General features: G+C 34.4%; 1 protein-coding gene across 1 annotated transcript in view; it reads left to right on the top strand.

The window, feature by feature from the left end:
• Window positions 1-14323: 14323 nt before the first annotated feature.
• Window positions 14324-22393, top strand: part of LOC148941858 (uncharacterized) — a 13503-nt gene continuing 5433 nt past the window's right edge. Inside the window, exons 1-2 of the mRNA XM_089103159.1 lie at window positions 14324-14454; window positions 18550-19132. Coding sequence (XP_088959285.1) covers window positions 14324-14454; window positions 18550-19132 — 714 coding nt within the window. The remainder of the gene's footprint in view (window positions 14455-18549; window positions 19133-22393) is intronic.

Genomic DNA, 22393 nt, shown 5'->3' with positions numbered 1-22393 from the left:
TTAGCCACTAGGAGTGGCATTGATAAATTGACGCTTAGTCTAAAAGACTAGGCGTCAATCTATAAATTTATTTAGTTACTATAAATTTATGTAGTATAAATACTATAAATTTATACAGCATAAATTTATTTTACTACTATAAATTTATTTAGAAAAAACTGTTTAAAATGCAAGTAGAATAATTTATTAATATTTTGTATAAAACTTGGATTTTCATAATTCCACTAAAATAACGATATAATAAAGAATTTTTTTCCCAAATATTATTCAGAATGGACAATCAACTAATTGGCAGCAATTTTTCGAAAATAAGATGTCCCTGTTAACATTTTGCTAGCAACCTAACGCGTCTTCAATTCCATGTTCATTTGAAGATACCTCTACACATATTCAAAATTTTGCGATTTAGTTTTGTTGATAATATTTACGCAAAAACCGAAGAATAATAAATGTATATGATAGTGCTATATTAAGCCTTCTCTAATCGTCCTTAGTTACAGTAGGAGCCCATTTACAAAAGGATCAGAGCTGGATGGAACTCATATATAAAAGAGAACCTGAGGTTTCAGGCTGGATTTGTTTAAAGAAAGCACATTTTTCCTTCCATCCTCCCTTCATCAATCTCTTGTTGAAATTAATGTCGAGCTCTAGTACGAGTCGGCCTCAGAGTGGGAAGATGGGGCGCGTTTCCACCATTTTGGCGCTTTTTTTAGGCGATTCGAATCTTCTCATTTTTTGGGAGAGAAAATCGTTCATTCGGCGCATTTTCGCTAGAAAAATGAAGTTTTCGTTCCAATTTCACTTTTCGATGACAACCTTTAGACCAAGCAGCTGGCAACACTTCTAAACCTTTAGACCAGAGCAGATCTGTATGGAAATATTTATCTATTATTAGTTATCCCATAAGGCCCCTCATGGGAGCCCTATCCCTTCGAACCCCGATGGCAGCACCTTTTTTAAGCAACTGGATATTTCATAGAGTTTCTTCAAGATGCATGTATTATTGACTATTGATTTATTATGTACACCCGGTTGTTACGTAATAATTTAGGGGGTGATTTTATTTGAGAGATGTTTTTTTTTCCTTCATGATGTTTTTTTTTTCCAGATGTTTTTTTCTTAAATACATTTTATTCATAATTTAGAGGGGATTTTTTCTTTTTGACTTTTTTTTCAATTTTTCTTATTAAAGATATTTTATTCGAGATTGTTTCCCTCGAGATGTTATTGTTTTCTCTTCAAGGCGTTTTTTTTCTTCAAGATGTTTCCTCAACATATTCTCCAAGCCGTTTACGCGAGAGGTGTTTAGATTCAGGGAACCCTTATAATCCATCATCAAAGTTTTCCGTTCGGTGTAGGAATTGAACGTAAGGCCAGTGACTTCCAGAGACCAGATAAACCAGATTTTAACCATAGCTGATTTGTTAATTCTGAAATAGATGCATTGTGAAGTTCCTTTTCAATGTCACTGTTTGTTTGGTTTTTAAATTACTATTATTATTATTCGGGCACCTTCTTCAGAAGGCCTAATATACTTTTCAAAGTTTCTATAGTCGCCATAACTATTTTGGTTAATATTTGGGTCAGTTTTCTTACAGGTAGCAAGATCACAATTTTAATTTTTCAGTGCGGTGATCCTATTGGAAAATGGTATAAAATTCTATTTGTAAGACCAGATACCGTGCGCACAATTTAATTACAAAGATGTCTTACATTTCTAAAAGGAAGTGGGGGAGGGGGAGACAAGGAAAAGATCTACAGAAAAGTAAGAATCAATAAATCATACGGCAAGAAATAACTTGTAGGATAGATACTGAGAATCTGGAGATTTCAGGGGCCCTGTGAGGTTCCTTAAATTTTACCTATGTCCCAGAGCTCAGCTTATTGATGCTTAGTCTAAAAGAGGGCTTTAATTCCAAAAATTTTTCTAAAAGCAACGTTTTGAAATGCAAGTACAATTATATTATTAATATTATATATAAAACATGGATTTTCACAATTCAACTAAACTTACGATATAGATTGCATTTTTTCCCCATACATTATTCAGAATGGACAATCAAAATAATTGGCATCCATTTTCCAAAAATAAGATGTCCCTTCGAACATTCTAACTAAGATTGGTAAAAAAAAAGACCTTGACAGATTGATAAACACAAAGAATCAATATGGTGACAAAATAACACCGAACAACTCTAAATAATTCAGTTTTTCTGGGAGGTAGAATTATTTAGCTTCATCTTGCTGTTATTTATTCGGGATCAGTGACCTTTTTTTAGTCAGGAATAATTTAAATCAGTCTCATTTAGAATTTTGTAATAGAGGTAGTATAGGTATTTCAGGTCTGATGACACCCATAAGGACTACATCTTTCTTCCACTGGTTCGACGGTGCAAGAAGAAGATTTAACGGCGCATCCCTCTTTCGGTGACCAGGTGCCGCAATTCTATGCAAGTTCTTGTCCTTCTAAGATTCTCATCCTTGGCAAGAGTACTGGCTGTTTCAATTACTTTGAGTGTGATTGGCATAATTGGTAAATCCACAAGGGGAGCTCCTAGCTCCTCGCAAGTATTTTCAGTTAGCAAAATTCCCATCCAGGGAAGATTTGACATATCCAGGCAAGATTTGGCATGTCCAGGCAAGGTTTAACATGTCCAGGCAAGATTTGGCCCCTTCAGGCAAGATTTGGCATGTCCAGGCAAGAGTCCTGGGTGTTTCAATTACTTGGAATGTGGTCGAGATAATAGGGAAATTAACCAGTGAGGCTACTAGCCCTTCACATCCGTTTCGAGACAAAATTCCCCATGTCTAGACGCGCTCCCAAGTGGTACAAACCATATCGTTTTCCCCCCATTTACATATCCAAACATATCTCCCCAGGTGGAAGAGTCCCCCCCTCAATGATTTTCTATTAAAATCCATAGAAGACATTTCCTTCAAAGATCACTATGTGTTCTGGGTAAGCTACAAATAGGCAGGATAAGGACATCTCATCAGTCTCACAACCCGTTGAAGACGCAACAAATATCCGAAAAATGGGTAATTCCTACAATGAAACAAGTCATTTTCTGTATTGAAACTTTTCCCTGTCACCGGTTTTCTGCTAGCTGAGACCTATTACCCCTCCCCCCCCCCCACAAAAAAATAATCCCTCCACTACGCTTTTTTATACTCATTTTCATGCATAAACTATCTTCTTTTCACTGTGTAAAAAATCATCCCCCCTCCAATCGTTATCATACAATCCATTTAATAGAGCTAATTCGCTATTGAGTGATAGATCGTATGAAAACAAAAGAAATGTAAAGAAAGTGGAGAAAGCATTAAAATATGAACAAAGGAGGTGTGAAGTGGAGGCCATGGATAAAATTTCCGAGGATCTGGAAGATGCTGCTAGACGGCATAATAGTAAAATATTGTACTGGTACGTTAACAAATTGAGAGGGAGTAGTCAATCCGGACTTAGCCCAGTTGAAGATAGGAATGGGGTCGCAATTAGGGATAAGAAAAAAACTAAGGAGAGATAGGCCAAACATTTTGAAATTTTGCTTAACCGATATAGAGTTACAGGAAAAAATATAGAGGAAAATGAAAAATTTTCGGTGATACCTTGGATGTGAAGGAAGATTTGTTTTGTGAGGAGGAATTAGCAACAGTACTGAAAGGATAAAAGAATAATAAGGCCCGAGGTGCTGATAGGGTGGTAAATGAGTTTCTTAAATATGGTGGCTCTGAGGTTAGAAATAAGTTACTGAAGATTAAGAATATGGTTTTAGAAAAAGGGGAAGTACCTAACGATTTTAGGAAAACCTTAATTAAGCCCCTTTATAAGCAAGGTGATTAAATTGAGTGTGGTAGTTATCCAGGCATTAGTCTGGTCTCTGTAGGTAGTAAATTACTTAGTAATATGATGCTTTTTAGACTGAGAGATGCCGTAGACAAAGTTTTAAGAGAAGAGCAGTGCGGTTTTACAAAAGGTAGAGGATGTGTCGACCAAATTTTCACTCTTAGGCTAATAATTGAGAAGTGCCTGAGTTTTCAAACACCTTTGGCCCTCAATTTTATAGATTATGAGCAAGCGTTCAATTCTGTTTATAGAAGAGCTTTGGTAAAGGTTTTTATCCTTGTATGGTATAAGTGACAAATACATTGAAGTGATTAGTGCTATGTACGACAATAACACTGCTGTGGTTAAGGTAGGAAATCAGGTTAGCAGCTGGTTTTGTAATAAATCAGGAGTTTAGCAGGGTTGTGTTCTATCGCCCTTTGTATGGATTATTTTGATGGACTTTGTTTTAAGGAGCACAGGAAAGGCAATGTTATTGCCAAAAAAAGGCAATAACAAGTTTTTTCTTAACAGTAACAAATTTTTCCTAATAGCACCAAGTGTTCCTTCCAAGATAAGAAATTTTTCTATTTAGTAACAATTTTAATGTTTGTGATAACAGTTTCTCTATCAGAAGTAGCAAGTTTTTCTTAATACTAACAAATTTTCTCTTTGAGATAACAACTTTTTCCTTAGTAATATTAATCATGTTTTACTTAAAAATATCAAATTTCTCCTAGAAGTAACAGGTTTTTCTTAACACTAGCAAATTTTCTGTTAGAACTAACAAGTTTTCCATCAAATATAACAAATTTTTCCTAGAAGTAACATTTTATTGTTGATGATAACAAGTTTTCTGTCAGAAATATCAAGTTACCTTTAACATTAACGAATTTTCTCCTCGATGTATCAACTTTTTCCTTAATACTAACAAAGTTTTACTTAACACTGCCGAATTTCTCGTAGAAGTAACAGATTTTTTCGTAACAATTAAATTCAATTCAATTCAAACTTTTTATTTCCTCCAAATACGAAGAGTAAAAAAAAAAATAAATAACCGCTAATCAACAGGCCATAAAATTCTTTTAAACTATATAACAACAAGTACGCAAAGGCCTTCAATCAAACTTACCACACAAATTAACACTTCATTCAATAAATAATAAATTAACACTTAAAATTAACACTTCACAAATTAACACTTCATTCAATAGTTAATAAAAAAAATTAATTAAGCTTCATGCGCAGCTTTATATAAATTATGAGAAAATAGAGTTAATTTGGATAAAAATGTCTTTTGCTTTTTCTCCAAAACATCAACAGGATTTTTTATTTTATATGTATTAGTTAAAAAAGCATTTTATTCAGATTTAGAAAAGCGGCAAAGTAACTTAGCAAAATTAAAAAGTGTAGTTTTTACATGCGCAATATTACTAATTCTAAAAAACTTGAGAAGCGATAAAAAAATTAAAATCTGAGGCAAAGCGACTGTATTATATACCCGAGCCAGTAATTTCCGAGAAAGAAGATCGCGAAGACAAATTACTGCCTCGAAACTAGACGCTATTTACTTTTAACTGCTTTAGAAATAGAAGCACGGCATAGAGCTAAAGTTGGTCCATAAGGCACACCAAGATATAAAAAACATTTCAAAGGTTAGTTTAGGTTAGCTAAGTTAGGTTAGGTTAGCTAGTAAACATCTCTACATGTTTAAGTTAGGATAGGTTAGGCTAGATTAAGTTATGTTAGGTTAGGTTAAGTTAGGTTAAGTTAGGTTAGCCTACGTACGCGCGCGTACGTAGGCTAACCTAACCTAACTTAACCTAACATAATCTAGCCTAACCTAACCTAACTTTAAACATGTAGGAGATGTTTACTAGCTAACCTAACCTAACTAACTAACCTAACTTACCTAACCTGACTTAACCTAACCTAATCTAACCTAACTTAATCTAGTCTAACCTAACCTAACCTAACCCTACGCGCGTACGTAGGCTAACCTAGCCTAACCTAAATTAACCTAACATAATCTAACCTAACCTAACCATACACCTAACTTTTTGCCTGTCTCTCACCTAATCTAACCTAAGTGATGCGTACGTAGGTTAACCTAAGCTAACTTAACCTAACCTATTCTAACCTAACTTAATCTAGCGTAACCTAACCTAACCATACTCGCTGGAAAAGGTTAGTTTATTTTCTCTGGAGAAATTAAAATTGAACTGTAAGTTGTTTGATAAAATTCAGAAGGTAACTTGAACTTTCTATTTTCTATAAAAAAATTTGGAGCAGTATTTTAAATTTTTTCATCTCTTTGAAAAAATCTGAACTGAAGTGGAATCTTGCATGATATTGTGTCGTGTAAAAATGCTGTAAAGTAAAGTTTTGGGTGAAAAGGATGGATGCTTCAACTTGTAAAATGGGTTTAGGAGGGACATTAAGAAAGTAACTTGCTCTGAAATGTCTTTTGAACTGTATTTCTTAGTGTTGAGGTATCCAAAAAGTTTTAAAGTAAAGTTTTGGGTGAAAAGGATGGGTACTTCAAGTTGGAAAATGGGTTTAGAAGGGACATTAAGAAAAGTAGTTGCTCTGAAATGTCTTTTGAAAAGTATTTCTTGGTGTTGAGGTATCCAAAAAGCTGTACAGTAAAGTTTTGGGTGAAAAGGATGGACGCTTCAACCTGTAAAATGGGTCTAGGATGGACTTTAAGAAAGGAACTTGCTCTGAAATGCCTTTTGAAAAGTATTTCTTGGTGGTGAGGTATCTAAACACCTTTAAAGTAAAGCTCTAGGCGAAAAGGAACGATTCTTAAACTTGTAAAATGGGTTTAGGAGGGACATTAAGAAAGGAACCTGCACTGAAATGTCTTGAAAAGTATTTCTTGGTGTTGAGGTATCCAAAAAGCTGTAAAGTAAAGTTTTGGGTGAAAAGAATGGGTACTTCAAGTTGGAAAATGGGTTTAGGAGTGAAATTAAGATAGGCACTTGCTCTGAAATGTCTTTTGAAAAGTATTTTTTTGTGTTGAGTTATCCAAAAAGCTGAAAAGTAAAGTTGTGGGTGACAAGGATGGATGCTTCAACTTGTAAAATGGGCTTGTAGGGACATTATAAAAATAACTTGCTCTTAAATGACTTTTGAAAAGTATTTCTTGGTGTTGAGATATCCAAAAAGCTGTAAAGTAAAGTTGTGGGTGAAAAGGAAGGATGCTTCAACTGGTAAAATGGGTTTAGGAGGGACATTAAGAAAGGAAGTTGCTCTGAAATGTCTTTTGAAAAGTATTGCTTGGTGTTGAGGTATCCAAAAAGCTGTAAAGTAAAGCTGTGGGTTAAAAGGATGGATGCTTCAACTTGTAAAATGGGTATAGGAGTGACATTAAGAAAAGAACTTGCTCTGAAATGTCTTTTGAAAAGAATTTCTTGGTATTGAGATATCCAAAAGGCTTTAAAGTAAAGTTGGTAGTGAAAAGGATGGATTCTTCAAGTTTTTAAATGGGTTTTGAAGGGACATTAAGAAAGGAACTTGCTATGAAATGTCTTTTGAAATGTATTGTTTGATGTTGAGTTATCAGAAAATCTGTGAAGTATTGTTGTGGGTGAAAATGAAGGGTGCTTCAATTTGTAAAATTACTTTAAAAAGGACATTAATAATTGAAATTGCTTTGAAATGTCTTTTGAAAGGTATTTCTTGGTGTTGAGGTATCCAAAAAGCTGTAAAGTAAGGTTTTGGGTGAAAAGGAAGGATGCTTCAAGTTGGAAAATGGGTTTAGAAGGGACATAAAGAAAGGAACTTGCTCTGAAATGCCTTTTGAAAAGTATTTCTTGGTGTTGAGGTATCCAAAAAGCTGTAATGTAAAGTTGTGGGTGAAAAGGATGGAGTACTTCAAGTTGGAAAATGGGTTTAGAAGGGACATAAAGAAAAGAAGTTGCTCTGAAATGTCTTTTGAAAAGTATTTCTTGGGTGTTGAGGTATCCAAAAAGCTGTAAAGTAAAGTTGTGGGTGAAAAGGAAGGGAACTTCAACTTGTAAAATGGGTTTAGGAGGGACATTAAGAAAGGAACTTGCTCTGAAATGTCTTTTTGAAAGGTATTTCTTGGTGTTGAGGTATCCAAAAAGCTGTAAAGTAAAGTCGTGGGTGAAAAGGATGGGTACTTCAAGTTGGAAAATGGTGGCAACTTATAACTGTGAATCGACGTTGCTTTGTCAAGACATATAATTTTGTCTCTTTACTTCAAACAAAAGGTTGTTTTGCATAGCTGCACTTCTAACGATCTGGTGAGGTTTTTACGTACTGAATATAGTTTGGATCGAGACTTAAGGACAGTTGAATCCATACAAACTGGAAGACCTGCTACGGTCATACCCAAATGCTGAGGCAATTATTATGTGAAAAAATGGATGTTCATTAAAGAACAAGAATGGAGTTCGTTCTAATGCACTTGTCCATTTAGCTACTATGTATAGAGTGACAGTGATGCAGAAGAATGTGGAAAAAGGGCACAAAAAAGGGTATTGGGATATTAATAATATCAAACATTAACATAGATCGATAAAAATGAATATACCTGCTAGAGGAAGGATATTCAGTTTTAAATACACATTTTTCACTGAATCTCTTGGTCTATAATTTGCTAAAATCCTAATGGCAGAATTCTGCAAAGCTCTAAGGCGTTTCAGATGGGATTGAAAAGTTGAAAACCATACCAAACAACAGCATAAAAGGTAACAATGGACAAGTGAGAAATCTAAGTGATTTCCTATTATTGAATCGAGTTGAGGTTTCAGGGCGGTTTGTATTTTGTGATTGATGAATGCCGCCATTCACAGCCTGTTCAGACCGGTTCTTCACTTGCCGTTCGCAAATCCAAATGTACAAAAAAACACTTGATTGCAAACTCTTAACATCCCTTCCTAAGTTTTCAAATTGTGTTTCAGGATTCTTTTTCTCCTAAAAGGGCTAAGAACAGCTTCCTTGAATTTCTAACAATCGTAGTAAGTGACAAGTTTAGCTATGTAAACCCTTTTTCATTCCCAGTATATTTTTGTCCAAAAGCTACCAAACTTACGCTGTCTCTCATTTTCAGGAACGATTGAACATATGAACAAAAACTCCAAATACCACTTCTCTTGCTTTCCGATTGTATTTCAGGCTTCCTCTTTTCCTAGAACGACCAAGATCAGCCTCCTTGAATTTCTCATTATGATCGCAAGTGACAAGTTTAGGTCTTTAGTTCCCTGGAAATTATTGTCCAAAATAATTACTTTCAGGAATAATTGAACATTTGAAAACTGTAACCATCTTAAGATCGACACTACAATATTTGCATTGATGGCCAATTTCAAGTTCAGGCTTTGAATCTTTAGCAGATTTCTACTCAATATTTTTGCTGTTCTATACCCTCTTCCTTCATATTCTTTGCCAAGGCATCTAGGATTATAATTTTCAGTTCGTTTTCCCTAGCTTCGATCTGTCGTTGTTTCTGCTTTTTTGAAATGAAGCAATGCTCTTTAAGACTGAGTTTTGTATTTTTCTGTCTGAATTATTTTCTGGAATATCTCTTAGATTTCTTTTAGTTTTGAACTGATACGTTACGTCTTTTGAAGGCCGGTATAATTGGTGAGAAAACTTTTCGTATGGTGAGAAAATAGGCCCACTTATATCCGCTGATTAAGCTAGAAGAGTTTCTACAGCGAAACTTTCACTTTAATCTATGTAATATTCCTGTTAGTGTTTTTGAATTCAGATCAGTTTACAAAACGGATTATCCATTGTTTCAAAACTTGCTAAGTCTGTTTCAGTAAAAGTTTCATCAGTTTCCTTTGGCAGTCAAAGTTTAACACAAACATATATAAGTGAAGCACTTAGTAATATGATATCTTGAAGAACAGGTTCAAAGGGCAAAGATTAGATAATCATATACAGTAATCTTAATCTTACTTCTTTATTCACTGGCACCTACAGGTATAAGGCTGGCTTTCACATAAAAATCGGATTAAAGGCATAATGGGGACTTAATTTCCGTATTGTTCCAGAACAGGAAATATTTTCAATGGAGAGCTTGCAGCCCATTCTGCCACTATATTGGAATATTCTTGAGTTCTTAACTTATTTTAAGGTTTCTGATCCTGAAAGGCTGGAACTGGCTATTAATATAACACTAATTACTAATTTGGCATTTGATTAGAGCGTTCTGGTGATTTCGATCTATACCATTCGTGATGTTTTAAGTTCTTGCTTTAATGTTTCCCTTTCTCCACTGTTCAAAACAAAAGATTCCACTGGTAAAAAGAATAGGATAAGCATGCATTAACTGTAATTGATCAAAAGTTTGACTGGTTTCTCCTGGCAACAAAAGATTAATACAAATTTCTGTAAGTGAGCACTTTGTACTTCACTAGTGGAAGAAGGGGTTCAAGTTTAGCAAAGACCAAAGATTCACTGGCTATAGCCTCACTCTTGCTTCCTTCTTTCTCTTGGGCTTGTTCTTGGCACATGAAAATTTTATCTAGAGCTCAAGGGGTACACAATCTTCATACTGTTCCTGAACTGAAACCATGCTGTCATTCTGCTGGAATATTCTACAGTCACTAATTTAATTTCAAAGCTCTGGTCCTGAAATATTGGACCTGTTTTAGGGGCAAATTTATGATCCAAGCTGAGGTGCGGCTGAAACGCTCTGGTGTTTTTTATTTTTCACTTGAACATTCACCTTTCTTCATCTGAAAATGAAAATACTCAAACTCAATTCGTTCAAGTAATCCCGACCTGGTTAAAACAGAGAAAAAAGATGTTTCCATACGAACAGTACGATGGGGCACCATCTTCAACGACAAATCATCCAAACATACCAATAGCCTCTCATTTATAAGCATGACATATTAAGTTTGAGGTTTTCAGCTTTTTTCAAAGGAAATTTTCAGAGATTCTTAGTTTCTGTTGAAGGGTATCTTAATATTAGCAGACTTGATTCTGTAAAACAGAAGTCCTAATACCCAGACAGCTGGGTAATTTAAATTTCACCGACCTTTAACCAGTGAGCCAAGAAATAGCTATAGTACTTATGGCTGTAATCAAAGGGTGTTATTTCATCAATCTATAATCTTTAATCAGAGGGTGTTCGAACAATATGCTACAGAAATTGTGCTGCCAGGTTTTTCGCTCTTGATGCTTCATCTGCTAAAGGTAAATGAACTGGTCGCAAGTCAACCTCTTATTTAATCGAATTTTCTGTTCCAGTAACGTAAGATAAGTAATAGTAAGATAAGTAAAAGACAAGATTTAGTAGTACCATGGAGTATTTTAATAATGCAAAGCAAGCTGTTTAACTATATCAGACCATATTTTGATAATACTACACAAGGTGTTGGTAGTACTTGACAAGATTTTGATTATCTTGATAATAGCAAATACGACTTGATAGCACTATTTTAAAGTTTGGTAATAGCAGACACGATTTTATAACATTATTTCAGATTTTGACAATATCAAACCCATTTTGATTGCACCAGAAAATATTTTGTAAAAACCGGGTAAGATAAGGATAATAACATTTGATAATAACTTGCAATATTTTGTTAATACCATTAAAAGCTTTGATAATATCATAGAGGATTCTCATTGTTCCAGGCGATATTCTTATAATGTAGTACAAGATGTTTGATAACAACAGACAAGGTTTTGATAATACTTGGCAAGATTTTGATAATACAAGACACGATTTTGAATGCACCATTCTAGATGTTAATAATATCAGACAAGTTCTGATTGTAGCAGAAAATATTTTGTTAATATTAATAAAATTTTCTAGTACCATGGGAGACTCTCTTAATAGCTTTCAAGATTTTTATATACCATCTAAGATTTTGAGATTATTATAGGGGATTTTCATAATGTCTAACAAAACGTTGATAGTAATAGACAAGATTCGGTAGTATCAAGCAATATTTCGATAATGCACCGGAAGTTGTTTGACAATATCAGTCAAGAGTTTGATAGTTCCAATTAAGATTTTGGAACTATTTGGCAAGATTTTGATAATACCAGACACGTTGATGATAGTACCATGCTGAATCTTGATAATATTGAACAAGTTTTGATAGTACCAGAAAATATCTTGTTAATAACAAGTAACATTTTGATAATACTACGCAAGATCTTGTTAGGAACTTGCTAGATTTTGACAATACAATCTAGGATTTTGATAATACCAGAGAGGATTCTTATCATGGGTGACAAGATCTGGTAATAATGGACAAGATTTTGGTAATACCACGCAAGATTTTGATAATACTTGGCAAGATTTTGATAACAATCAACACGATTTAATGGCACCATGCAAGATTTTGACAATATCAGAGAGCACAAGAAATATTTTTTAATATCCAGTAAAATTTTGATAACACCACGCAAGATTTTGTTGATAACTTCCCAAGATTTTTGTTCTAGCTCTCAAGTTTTTGATAATAACATGTAAGATTTTGATATTGCTAGTGTGGATTTTTATTTTGACTGACAAGATGTTGATTATCATTCGACAAGATTTGGAAATACTATGCAATATTTAATAATGTAACGCAAGTTCTTACAGTTACCAGTACTTGGTTAAGTTTGCAATATGGTAAACCACTTTATCTGAATTAAAATGGGAACTTTATGATATTGTTAACCATTTTATTTGACAAGACGCATGAACCTACGGATGACCAATCAGTGTGTTGGTGGGCTTGTATCTGTTATGATTACAGGCAGAAGCACCATAGTACCTGTAATAGCTCCAGATAGGAGCGACCGTCAGGATATATTATGGATAAGGATGTGCGCTCTGATCTGCGTAGGCCCTAAACAGGTTGCGCGTTTGTATTTGTGTACGCCCTAGGCATAACACACTTGTATTTATTATGGCCCTGTAACTGAACCCCCGTGCAACTGAAGCTTCTTGAAACTTAACCCTACTTAACTGAACCCCTGTGTAACTAAATCCCCTGTGACTGAGCCCCCGTGCAACTGAACCCCCGTACAACTAAAACCTCGTGCAACTGAATCTCTCGTATAAATGAACTCTCTGCAACTGAACCCCCGTGGAAATGAACCCCTGTAAAACTGAACCCCTGTGCAACTGAACTCTCGTGCAACAGAAGGCCCGTATAACTGAACCTTTGTGTAACTGAACCCCTGGACCTAGCTTTTGAGTATTCTATAAATATTATGCGAAATCATGGGGTAAAACACAAGTTAGAATCTTTATATGTTCAATCTTGTTGGAATTGTTTGTTTTTTAAAGTCATAATACATCATAATAGTCATAATAAAAACCTATCAAGATCATTCATAAAAAACTTTGTTTTATTGTCGCAAAAAAAAAAATCAGATGTCAAAAACTATTAAAGTAGATTTATTTCTCCTTTTTCAGTTGAATCACAACGTTTTCTTGAACGTTGAGTAATAAACATGTGTGTTGAAAATCTTTGAATTTTATGAATCTAAACAACAAATTTTGATCTGATGTCCTTGGGGACATTGAGAATGAAAATGACATGAGGGGGAGAGGATTATTTGTACTCTGGCCTTTTTCAAAATTCCTTTAACATATCCTGAAAGTTTAAACATATACCCTCAAATGTTCTCGACATATTACATAAGCGTCTTCGTTTAAAACTTGATGCACAGAGTGTCTTTTGATTTAGTTGAAGATACACTTAAACATTTTTCGAACGATGTAACGGCCGACTCCATCAGTTGTCTTATAGATATTGCTGGTGTTTCCTCTTCATAACCAATAAACGAAAAAGTGTTTTTATTTTATCGTGTTTGGCATTCTTATTGACATTTCTCAAAAGTTTGACCTTATTACTCCATGTTTTTTTAAATTTCCAGTATCAAACATACCCGCTTTTCTTGAAAAAAAAATATATATATTAACAATAAGCAAGTTGCATAATTTAAAGCCTTTGTGCCAGGGGCTGAGCGCTGTTAAACCTAGAGACATAGTTATTTAAACTTTAGACTGTTCTCAATAAGGCTTTCTCAGAATTTTGATTGGATGCATTTGGGGGAAAAATAGCGGTTAAGAGAGAGAGGCTGGTTGCACTCTGATTACCTTTGATACTTCAAAAGTGAACTACAACTTTCAATTTCCAATCTAATGAGCCTCCTTTTAAGTTTATACGACCATCTATTCCATAAAAAGAATCTATTTTAACAAAGGGTAACTCACTTTTTTTCAGTAAAGTGAAAATTATGTACAGGTCTTGGGTAAAGAGCTTGTCAGCCCTACTCTTGTTAATTTCTGCTTGTTTTTAGTTTGAATCGGTTACTTATTGTAATTTGTGTTTGTTTTGGGTTTCATTTATTTATTGATGGTGATATGTGGAAGTTTTACACTTGGTAGATTATTCGATTTAATTTCTGATCATTTTTGGTCTGATGAAATTCTTTATTTTTCTTTAAATAACTTATTTTGAGGATTTTTTTTTGTTTAATTAACAATAACAAATATGTATCATGGCTCTTTTGTATAGACAACGCTATATCGTTGCATCTAACACAATTATGTTCCATGTACTTACTGCGTTGCTTTTGAGTAGTTATGACTTAGACAGTGAGCCAGGAATAAGTTTAGTTTTGCATCGTTGGTAAATTCTAATTACCGCAGCTTCAACTTATCTTCTTTTTCCACCAATGGAGAGTTTTATGGATCTTTTATGGCAGATTATTCAGCACTAGGCTCCTTCCACTCCCATTTTCACTGTCCTCCCCCAATGGCATTCGATCAAAATTTTAAGATAACGATTTATTCAACATAGCAAAAAAGTCCAATAACTATGCCACTGAAGATGAAAATATCCCCTACAACCCTTGGATGAGGGTAGTAATTTACACAATTTATTCATTTTACACATACGGAATTTAGGATTTGGAAAGGGGGACAGTGGTGTAATTTCATAAAAATCCTGGAGGGGGAGGGGAAAGTTAGAGGCGATTTTCCCAGATCAAGTGAAAATGACAGTGAAAAATGAAAAATGAGCTGTATAGTATCATAAAGACTAAGATATATGCTAAAGAAAACTGACCAGTTTCACTGGATGCTTGAATTATTCAGGCTTACCTTAGTTTTGTTAAGATTTTTCAATAAACTAAATTTCAGCTTGGGGGGATTGGGGGTGTTGAGGAGAGGTGAACTGTCATACAGCAGATTACAGAGATTACATAGGGGCTATGTTCAACTGACCGAAAGGGAAAATGTACAAGCTTTTACCACTACTACAAATACTATAGCTTCTACTGCTGCGACCACTACATGGTTAAGGGCAATAAGGTAAAAAACTTTGGGAATGTTGATGGTGAAGTTGAACTAAATTAAAACACTCTGTACATGCAGTTGCAAAGAGGCGAATTAACAATACCTTGTGAACTGCATTGAGTATTATGTTAGAACTTCCAGGTATGTTGATGGGAATGTTGAGCTAACCAAAAAGAACTATCCACATACTGCTAATATAACATCTACTACTATGAAGACTGCCCCTTCTTTTGGGTATCTTCCTATCTTTAACAGGGACAAGTTCATAATCATGGACGTCCATAAGGGGGGCAGGAGGGGGTACCAGACCCCTCCTGGCTAAATGATGCTGCCTTATGTTTATATTTTTGTTTTGAGATGTCTATTATATAGCATTAAAAGTGCCAATTAGACCAAGTAAGTCCCCATGGAATTCAGCCCACGGGTGCTCATGTTCATAATTATTGTTTCTCCTCACTTTATTAACATGCCGGTACAATCCAAAAATCTCAGGTCCTGCATTCAATCCTTCGGTGAGCGATTGAAACCCCGACAAAGAAAAACCTCATCACTCATGAGTCTCAACTCAGGGAGGAACCGAAAAACATCAGTCTTGTCAAAGAAGAAAAAGACGCCGAGAGTAAAATTGTTAGATCGAAAAAGAATTCCTTTTCGTAGAAATTGTATATCTACCGCATAAAGAATCTCCCCCTTCAATCATCTAATCTCTAAATCTCTTCAATGCAGAAAATGTTGACGTCAGTGCAATACATGGCTCCTAAGAATAATTTTATCCGCGACCGCTCTTTGAAAACCTACATTTTCAAATTTATTCTAATGAAGACTATTTCACAGATTTGACTTCAACATTTTATTCAGTGTTCAGTCAGTCTTCGAAGCGAAAGCACCTGTTTTAAGACATTTCAAGAATCACTTCGGAATTTCATTATTTCACTGCCAGAAACTTTAATTAATTCAGCAATAATAGAAGTTTCATAATAAGTGAAATAGTTAACTTCAACAGATTAGTGGAAGTGATAAGCTCGCTGTGGGTAATAAAGACTTGATTATTTTCTGTCGAAAGAAGTGCGCAAAAAAGTGTGACTTATGGGTATTTGAAGGTTATCCCGCCTGAGAAATAGTAAACGTGCAAACAGGGTTCACAAAAATGTGCAAACAGGTTACTCTCCTTGCGAGTAATTCTTGCTTTATTGCTTATTTATTAGACTAAGAGATGACAGAAGTTATTTTAGCATCGATTCACACATTGTCCAAAAAGTTAAAAGCGATGGATTTGAAGCTAAATAGCCTGCAAGAGGCTCAGAACTCAGCAAGAGGGGCAATACAACATTTATCCAATAATTAAGAGTTGAAATGACAGTAATAAAATCGGAAATATCTTCAGTAAAAACTAGAGTCCAAAACACAGAGAAACTAAGTACACTCCAGGACTCCCGTATACGAATTCAAGAGAAGGAAGCTTGAAGGAAGAAGTTAGTAATTTATGGGTTGCAGGAAAGCAAATCCGATATTTCTTTTAAAAAAGAGTTAGCACATTATCTTGCAAGAAGGGTGCCCCAAATTAATATCTCACAATTTACAGGATGTTTTCATATTGCCATCAAAATCGGGACCACGTCCTTTACTTGTTCGGTTTTCAAATGCGTATCAAAGTGACATTATTTCGCGCAATGGGAGAGTTTTTGGACAGGAATGAACGTTTGTGACTCTGGATTATTCGCCTGAAGAACGAGAGATTAGAAACAAATTAAAACTGATACATCAAGAGGCACGCACCAAGAACCTGAAACCTAAGTGGAAGAGAATGTAGTTAATAGTTAATGAAACCACTTACGAGCATAATAGAGAAACTGACACAGTGTGATCATATAATCGACGTTCCCAAGTAGAAGCCGCAAACAATCCAGCATAGAGAACGAGCTCCCAAACTCAGAGAGAAAGAACAAGGAGTTTTTGGTCTCAGTCAGGAGACGCAAAAATAAGACCCTTATCAATAGAGACTGTTGTGGCAGAATTTGAATCTGATTTTGGGAGCGAGGGCGAAGATAACGACTATCAGAACTTGAATAAACGAGATCTAAGCCTCAATAGTAGTTTTAAATAAGAGCAACTGAAAAAAAAACAGTGAAAAATAGGAACTTGCGGGCCATGGGAAACAATTTGAACGTTTTTGTTTGGTCAATAGAGTATTTAAGGCATCACAAGTGAAAAGTTGGAAAGAATTAAACAAACAAACGAGTTTGACGTGCTGGGTATTGTAGAGACGTGGAAAAGTGTAGAGGAAAGTGTGAATATTTAGGGATATGAAGAGTTTAAAGCATGCAGGAAAAAAAAGTAGAAATAGTAGAACGTGCGGGAGCCTCCCTGTGTTTCTGAAAGAAAGATCGTTTGATTCAGTTAAAAGGCTACCTAATAAATCTGATAATGTTGTGTGGATTATGCTTCTTTTAAATTGCTCAGTAATGTATATTATGTTAGGTGCCGTATATTTACTGCCTCAGTCTAGCTCATATTCAAACGAAGATACTCGGAAAATTCTGTCTGACGTAATAGCTGCTCTACATCTGAAGCATCATCGCATAGAATTTATATTGGTGGGGGATTATAACGCGTACACGGCTGATTTTTTTGGAACAACGTGAAACTTGTGATGGTTTTAATTTTGCAGATCCTTCAATTCAAGAAGAAAGTTAGGAGAATTTAAGGGGAAGGCATAAAAAGGACAAGGAAAGGAGAAAGAACACTTGGGGAAGTAAGCTTTTACATTTTGGTGGGGAGTATGGTTTGGTTTTGGTTAATGGGAGGGTTGGAAAGGATAAGAGGATAGGAGAGTTTATATTTCTGTCGGGTAAGAACCCAAGTTTAATTGATTATATTTTAGTTGATGGTTGTCTCTTGTCGTGCTCTGTGGATTTCGAGGTTCTGGAAATAGTTGGTTCCGATCATTTGCCATTGCTGTTAGAGATCAGAGCAGAAGATTGTCAACGGAATAATAGGGTTATAGAAATGGTTTTGGAGGATAGGATACTAGATTTAAGAAAAAATATAAAATAGAGAGAGCAGTAGATATTTATAATGAAGATTTATTTAAGGTCAATGTAGGAAACGAAAATTTTGAGAAAGAGATGGAGAAGATTATTGAGTTACCTCAAGTGGGCAAACTAAGTGAAGCAGTATGTAATTTAGAAGAATTGCTGAGGCAGTTATGCGAACTACGGAAAGAGGAGAAATCGACGAAAACAGTTTTTAATTTTTGATTAATCATTGTACAAGAGAACCTGAGGAAAGTACGCTCATCCCAACCGCAAGGAATAGAGAATAATTTAAGAATTTACAGATAGAATTGAAAGCGGTATAAGAAGCTGACAAGAGAGAAAAAACAATGCAAAGCTGCAAAGAAAGAAAAAGAACTTATTAAACAATTCAGGGAAAAAGACACACATCAATTCTGGAAAGCTGTACCTTGGTCGCTGAAGGGAGAGGCACACGAGACATGTTCTTTAGAACCTGAAAAGTGGGAACAGCACTTCAGGCCACAATCGGTAAATGTAAACCGAATGAAAGAAGATCTCCAACGCATTTTAACAGAAATTATACCTTTTGGACCCCTGACAGAAGGAGACACGAAATTAATAGAACCAATTTCGGAAGAGGAGATATGGGAGGCTATGAAATCAGCTAAAGAAAAAGCTATAGGTAGAGACGGAATTCCACTACGATTATGGAAAAAGGCAAAACAAGTATGCATACCCGTTTTAACTGTCGTTTTCAACCACATACTTTTATTGTGCAGCTGGCCAATAGAATGTACAGAATCTATAGCTCTACTATTATATAAAAGAGGAAACAGCAAAGAATTCTCGAATTACCGAATGATAGAGATTTCTCCCACAGTTAGAAATATTTTTTGTAAGATCGTAGGTAGTCGGCTAAGAAAATGGCTAGAAGAATTTGGAAAATCAATAGATGAGCAGAGTGGGCATAGGAAAGAAGGGGGTGCAATAGAGCAGGTATTTATATAGCATAGTATAGTTTGAAAAGGAATCATGAAAAGAGTGGTTAGGAATTAGGTAGGGTTCCTGGACGTAAGAGTGGCTTTTGATAATCTGATCAATGCTATGATAGTTAAGCGACTTTTGGAGATCGGATCGCCTATAAATTTTGCTATATTAATTGTAGAAATATATAGTTCAGTTGGCCTAGTTGTTAGAATACTAGGTAAGGTATCCAGGAGAATTTTGACGCGAATAGGTTTAAAACAGATGCCCACTGTTACCGATTTTGTTCAACGTGTATATTAATGATATAGTTGATTTCTTGAAGAAGAAAAGCGCTCCGGAAGTACTGATAAGTGTTTCGAAAATATGTATGCTTTTGTTTGCATGCTTTTTATATTGCTCTCATAGCACACTCGGCAAAAGAAATGCAAACATTATTAAACATAATGTAGGAATATTTTGATATAAAAGGTTTAGAATTGAATATGAAGAAAACGATAATTGTAATTTTTTAGAAAGGTGGAAAAATAAGGAAAGATGATGAATTTAGATCTAAAGGTGATTTTATAGAGATTAAAAAAATTCATTTATTTAGGAGTTAAGTGTTTTTGGAATGGTAAATATGTACAGGATGTTAAGTATTTAGTACAAAAGAGAAATATGTTTATGAATTTAATTTTAAAAAGTCAGGTTGGAAAGATCAGGGACTTAGAAATGCATAAATATTTATTGAGGACTAAACTCCTCCTTGTTATGCATTACAGGTGTGGGCCGTGGGGTTCTAGAGAAAGTGGAGAGTGGGAGAGAATGCAAAGAAATTATTTTAAGACTGTTTTTAGGGCCCATAAATCTAATCACAATATTGTACTGGAGAGGGATTTAGGACTAAGTAGGTTAAGAAATGATAGGTTAATAAGAATGGTGAAGTTTTGGATAAAAAATTTAAGAAATAAAAATAGTCTAGCGAAAGAAGCTTATTTTAGCTTGTTGGAGCATAAGATTGAGGTAAGGTGGACACAAAAAATTAAGAAAATTTTAGATGATGTAGTATAATCGTATTTTTATAATGAAGGTGAGGGATTGAATTCGGATACAGAGGTTGATAAGGTAAAAGAAAGGTTAAATGAGCAAGGTATACAGCAGTGGCAGGCTCGGAAGGAGGCCTCGGGATCTCTGAGTCTGTATAGTACAGTCAAGGACAAGTGAGGGGAGTAAATGAATTTCAAGTTGGGGTTGAGAGGGGAAGAAATAAAATGGATTTTGAATTTAAGGGGAGGGTCGATTGATATTGGTGAAAGGAACAAGAAATTTAGGGGTCCCTTTCCTTGTCCGATGTGTGGAGAAAATGATGAGAATATTTTTTCATTTTGGGGGGAATTGAAAGGAATTGGCGGATCTGAGATTTGAATGTTTTTAGCTAGTGTTGGCAGATAGAAAGTGGGTGGAAGGGATTGTAGGATCACGAGTTAAAATGGCATTAAGGAATTTGGCTAAGTATGTTGATGAAGGGCTGATAAGTCCTGAAAGATGTATCTATTTATAAATATTTTTGTGGAGATTCATATTTAAATACGTTTTTTCTTTTTAATTTGCATGTGTTTTTTTTTTTGTTTTAAGTTTATAATTTATTTTTGTTTCTTTTTGTTTTTGTTATGATTATGTTCGTTTTTTTTGTTTTTTTCCCATCGCCTCATGTTTTTTTTTGTATATACATACATACATACATTTATACATACAATTATAGATTTGCGCGTCATTGTCAAAAAAAAATCTAACAATAAAAACCAAGTGCAGCTGAGGGGTTATCCTATGAAAATTGTGTACTACACAATTTGTTTAGTCAAATCATTGCCTACATAAATGGAACGTTGGTGAGCACAAGCAACAGTCTTTCAAACTATGCGAATTATCTACAATTAATGTTGATGGCTTCAGTGTCTTATACGAAATTGAGAGGTTTGGCTATTGGATATGAATATAATATGATCACTGACACCACCAATATAATTGAAGATTTACATTGGGGGGGGGGGTAATATAAATAGACTGCCTCTTGAAATAATATGGAAAAAAGCAAAAGCGTTATTGAAAATAACAAATATTCCTTAAAAATGTTTTGATGCTTGAAATAAGAGGAGGAAATACGTGATGGTGTAGCTAGAAATGTATTTGTCCTTGAACTAAGAGTGAAATAAGTAAATACAACATTCAAAATACCAAATATCTTCATCAAAATATTTTTCTGCTTGAAATAAGATGAGGAAAAACGAGAGGATGTTGCTCAAAATGTATTGTTTCTTGAACTAAGATGGAAGTAAGGAAATGCTCTATTCAAAATAGCAAATTTCTCTGACAAAATGTTTAGCTGCTTGAAATAAGATCAGAAATTTTGCAATGGTGTTGGTCAAAGTGTATTGTTTCTTGAAATAAGACGGAAATAAGCAAATGTATTATTCAAAACACCAAATATTTTCGTCAAAATATTTTGCAGCTTGAAATAAAATGAGGAAATACGGGATGGTGTTACTGAAAATGTAATGTTTCTTGAAATAAGAGGGAAATAAGCAAAATTGTTATTCAAAATAGCAAATGTTTTCTTCTAAATGTTTTGCTGCTTGAAATAAAACGAGGAAACATCTGTTGGTGTTGTTCAGGGTGCTTTGTTTTTAGAAATAAAATGAAAATAAGCAAATTCATTATGCAAAATACTATATATTTTCACAAAAATGTTTTGCTGCTTGAGATAAAATGCAGAAATATGTGATGGTACTACTCAAAATATATTTGAAATAAGCAAAATATAAACAAAATATTGAAATAAGCAAATGCATTATGCAAAATACAAAATGTTTTCATCAAAATGTTTTGCTGCTTAGAACAAGATGAGGAATTATGTAATGGTGCTAGTTAAAATGAATTTTTTCTTGAAAAAAGATGAGGAAATTTAAGATGGTGTTTTTCAAAATATATTATTTCTTGAAATAAGATGGAAATAAGCAAAGGTACTATTCAATATACAAAGAATGTTCTTCAAAATGTTTTGCTGCTTGAAATATGATGAGGACATATTCGCTGGTGTAGCTTAAAAGGTATTGTTCCTTGAAATAAGATTGGAAATAAGCAAATGCACGATTCAAAATACCAAATTTTTTATTGTAAACAATTTAGTGTTTCTTGAAATGAGATGGAAAATACGCAAATACATTATTCAAATACCGAAAATTTTCTTCAATTTTTTTTTTGTTTGACATAAATAAAAAAAATCAGCCATGG

Source organism: Artemia sp. Qi Xiang Cuo, chromosome 17 (assembly GCF_049724085.1).
Source record: "Artemia sp. Qi Xiang Cuo chromosome 17, ASM4972408v1, whole genome shotgun sequence".
Taxonomy (NCBI): domain Eukaryota; kingdom Metazoa; phylum Arthropoda; class Branchiopoda; order Anostraca; family Artemiidae; genus Artemia; species Artemia sp. Qi Xiang Cuo.
This window is presented reverse-complemented; position numbering and strand designations above follow the sequence as displayed.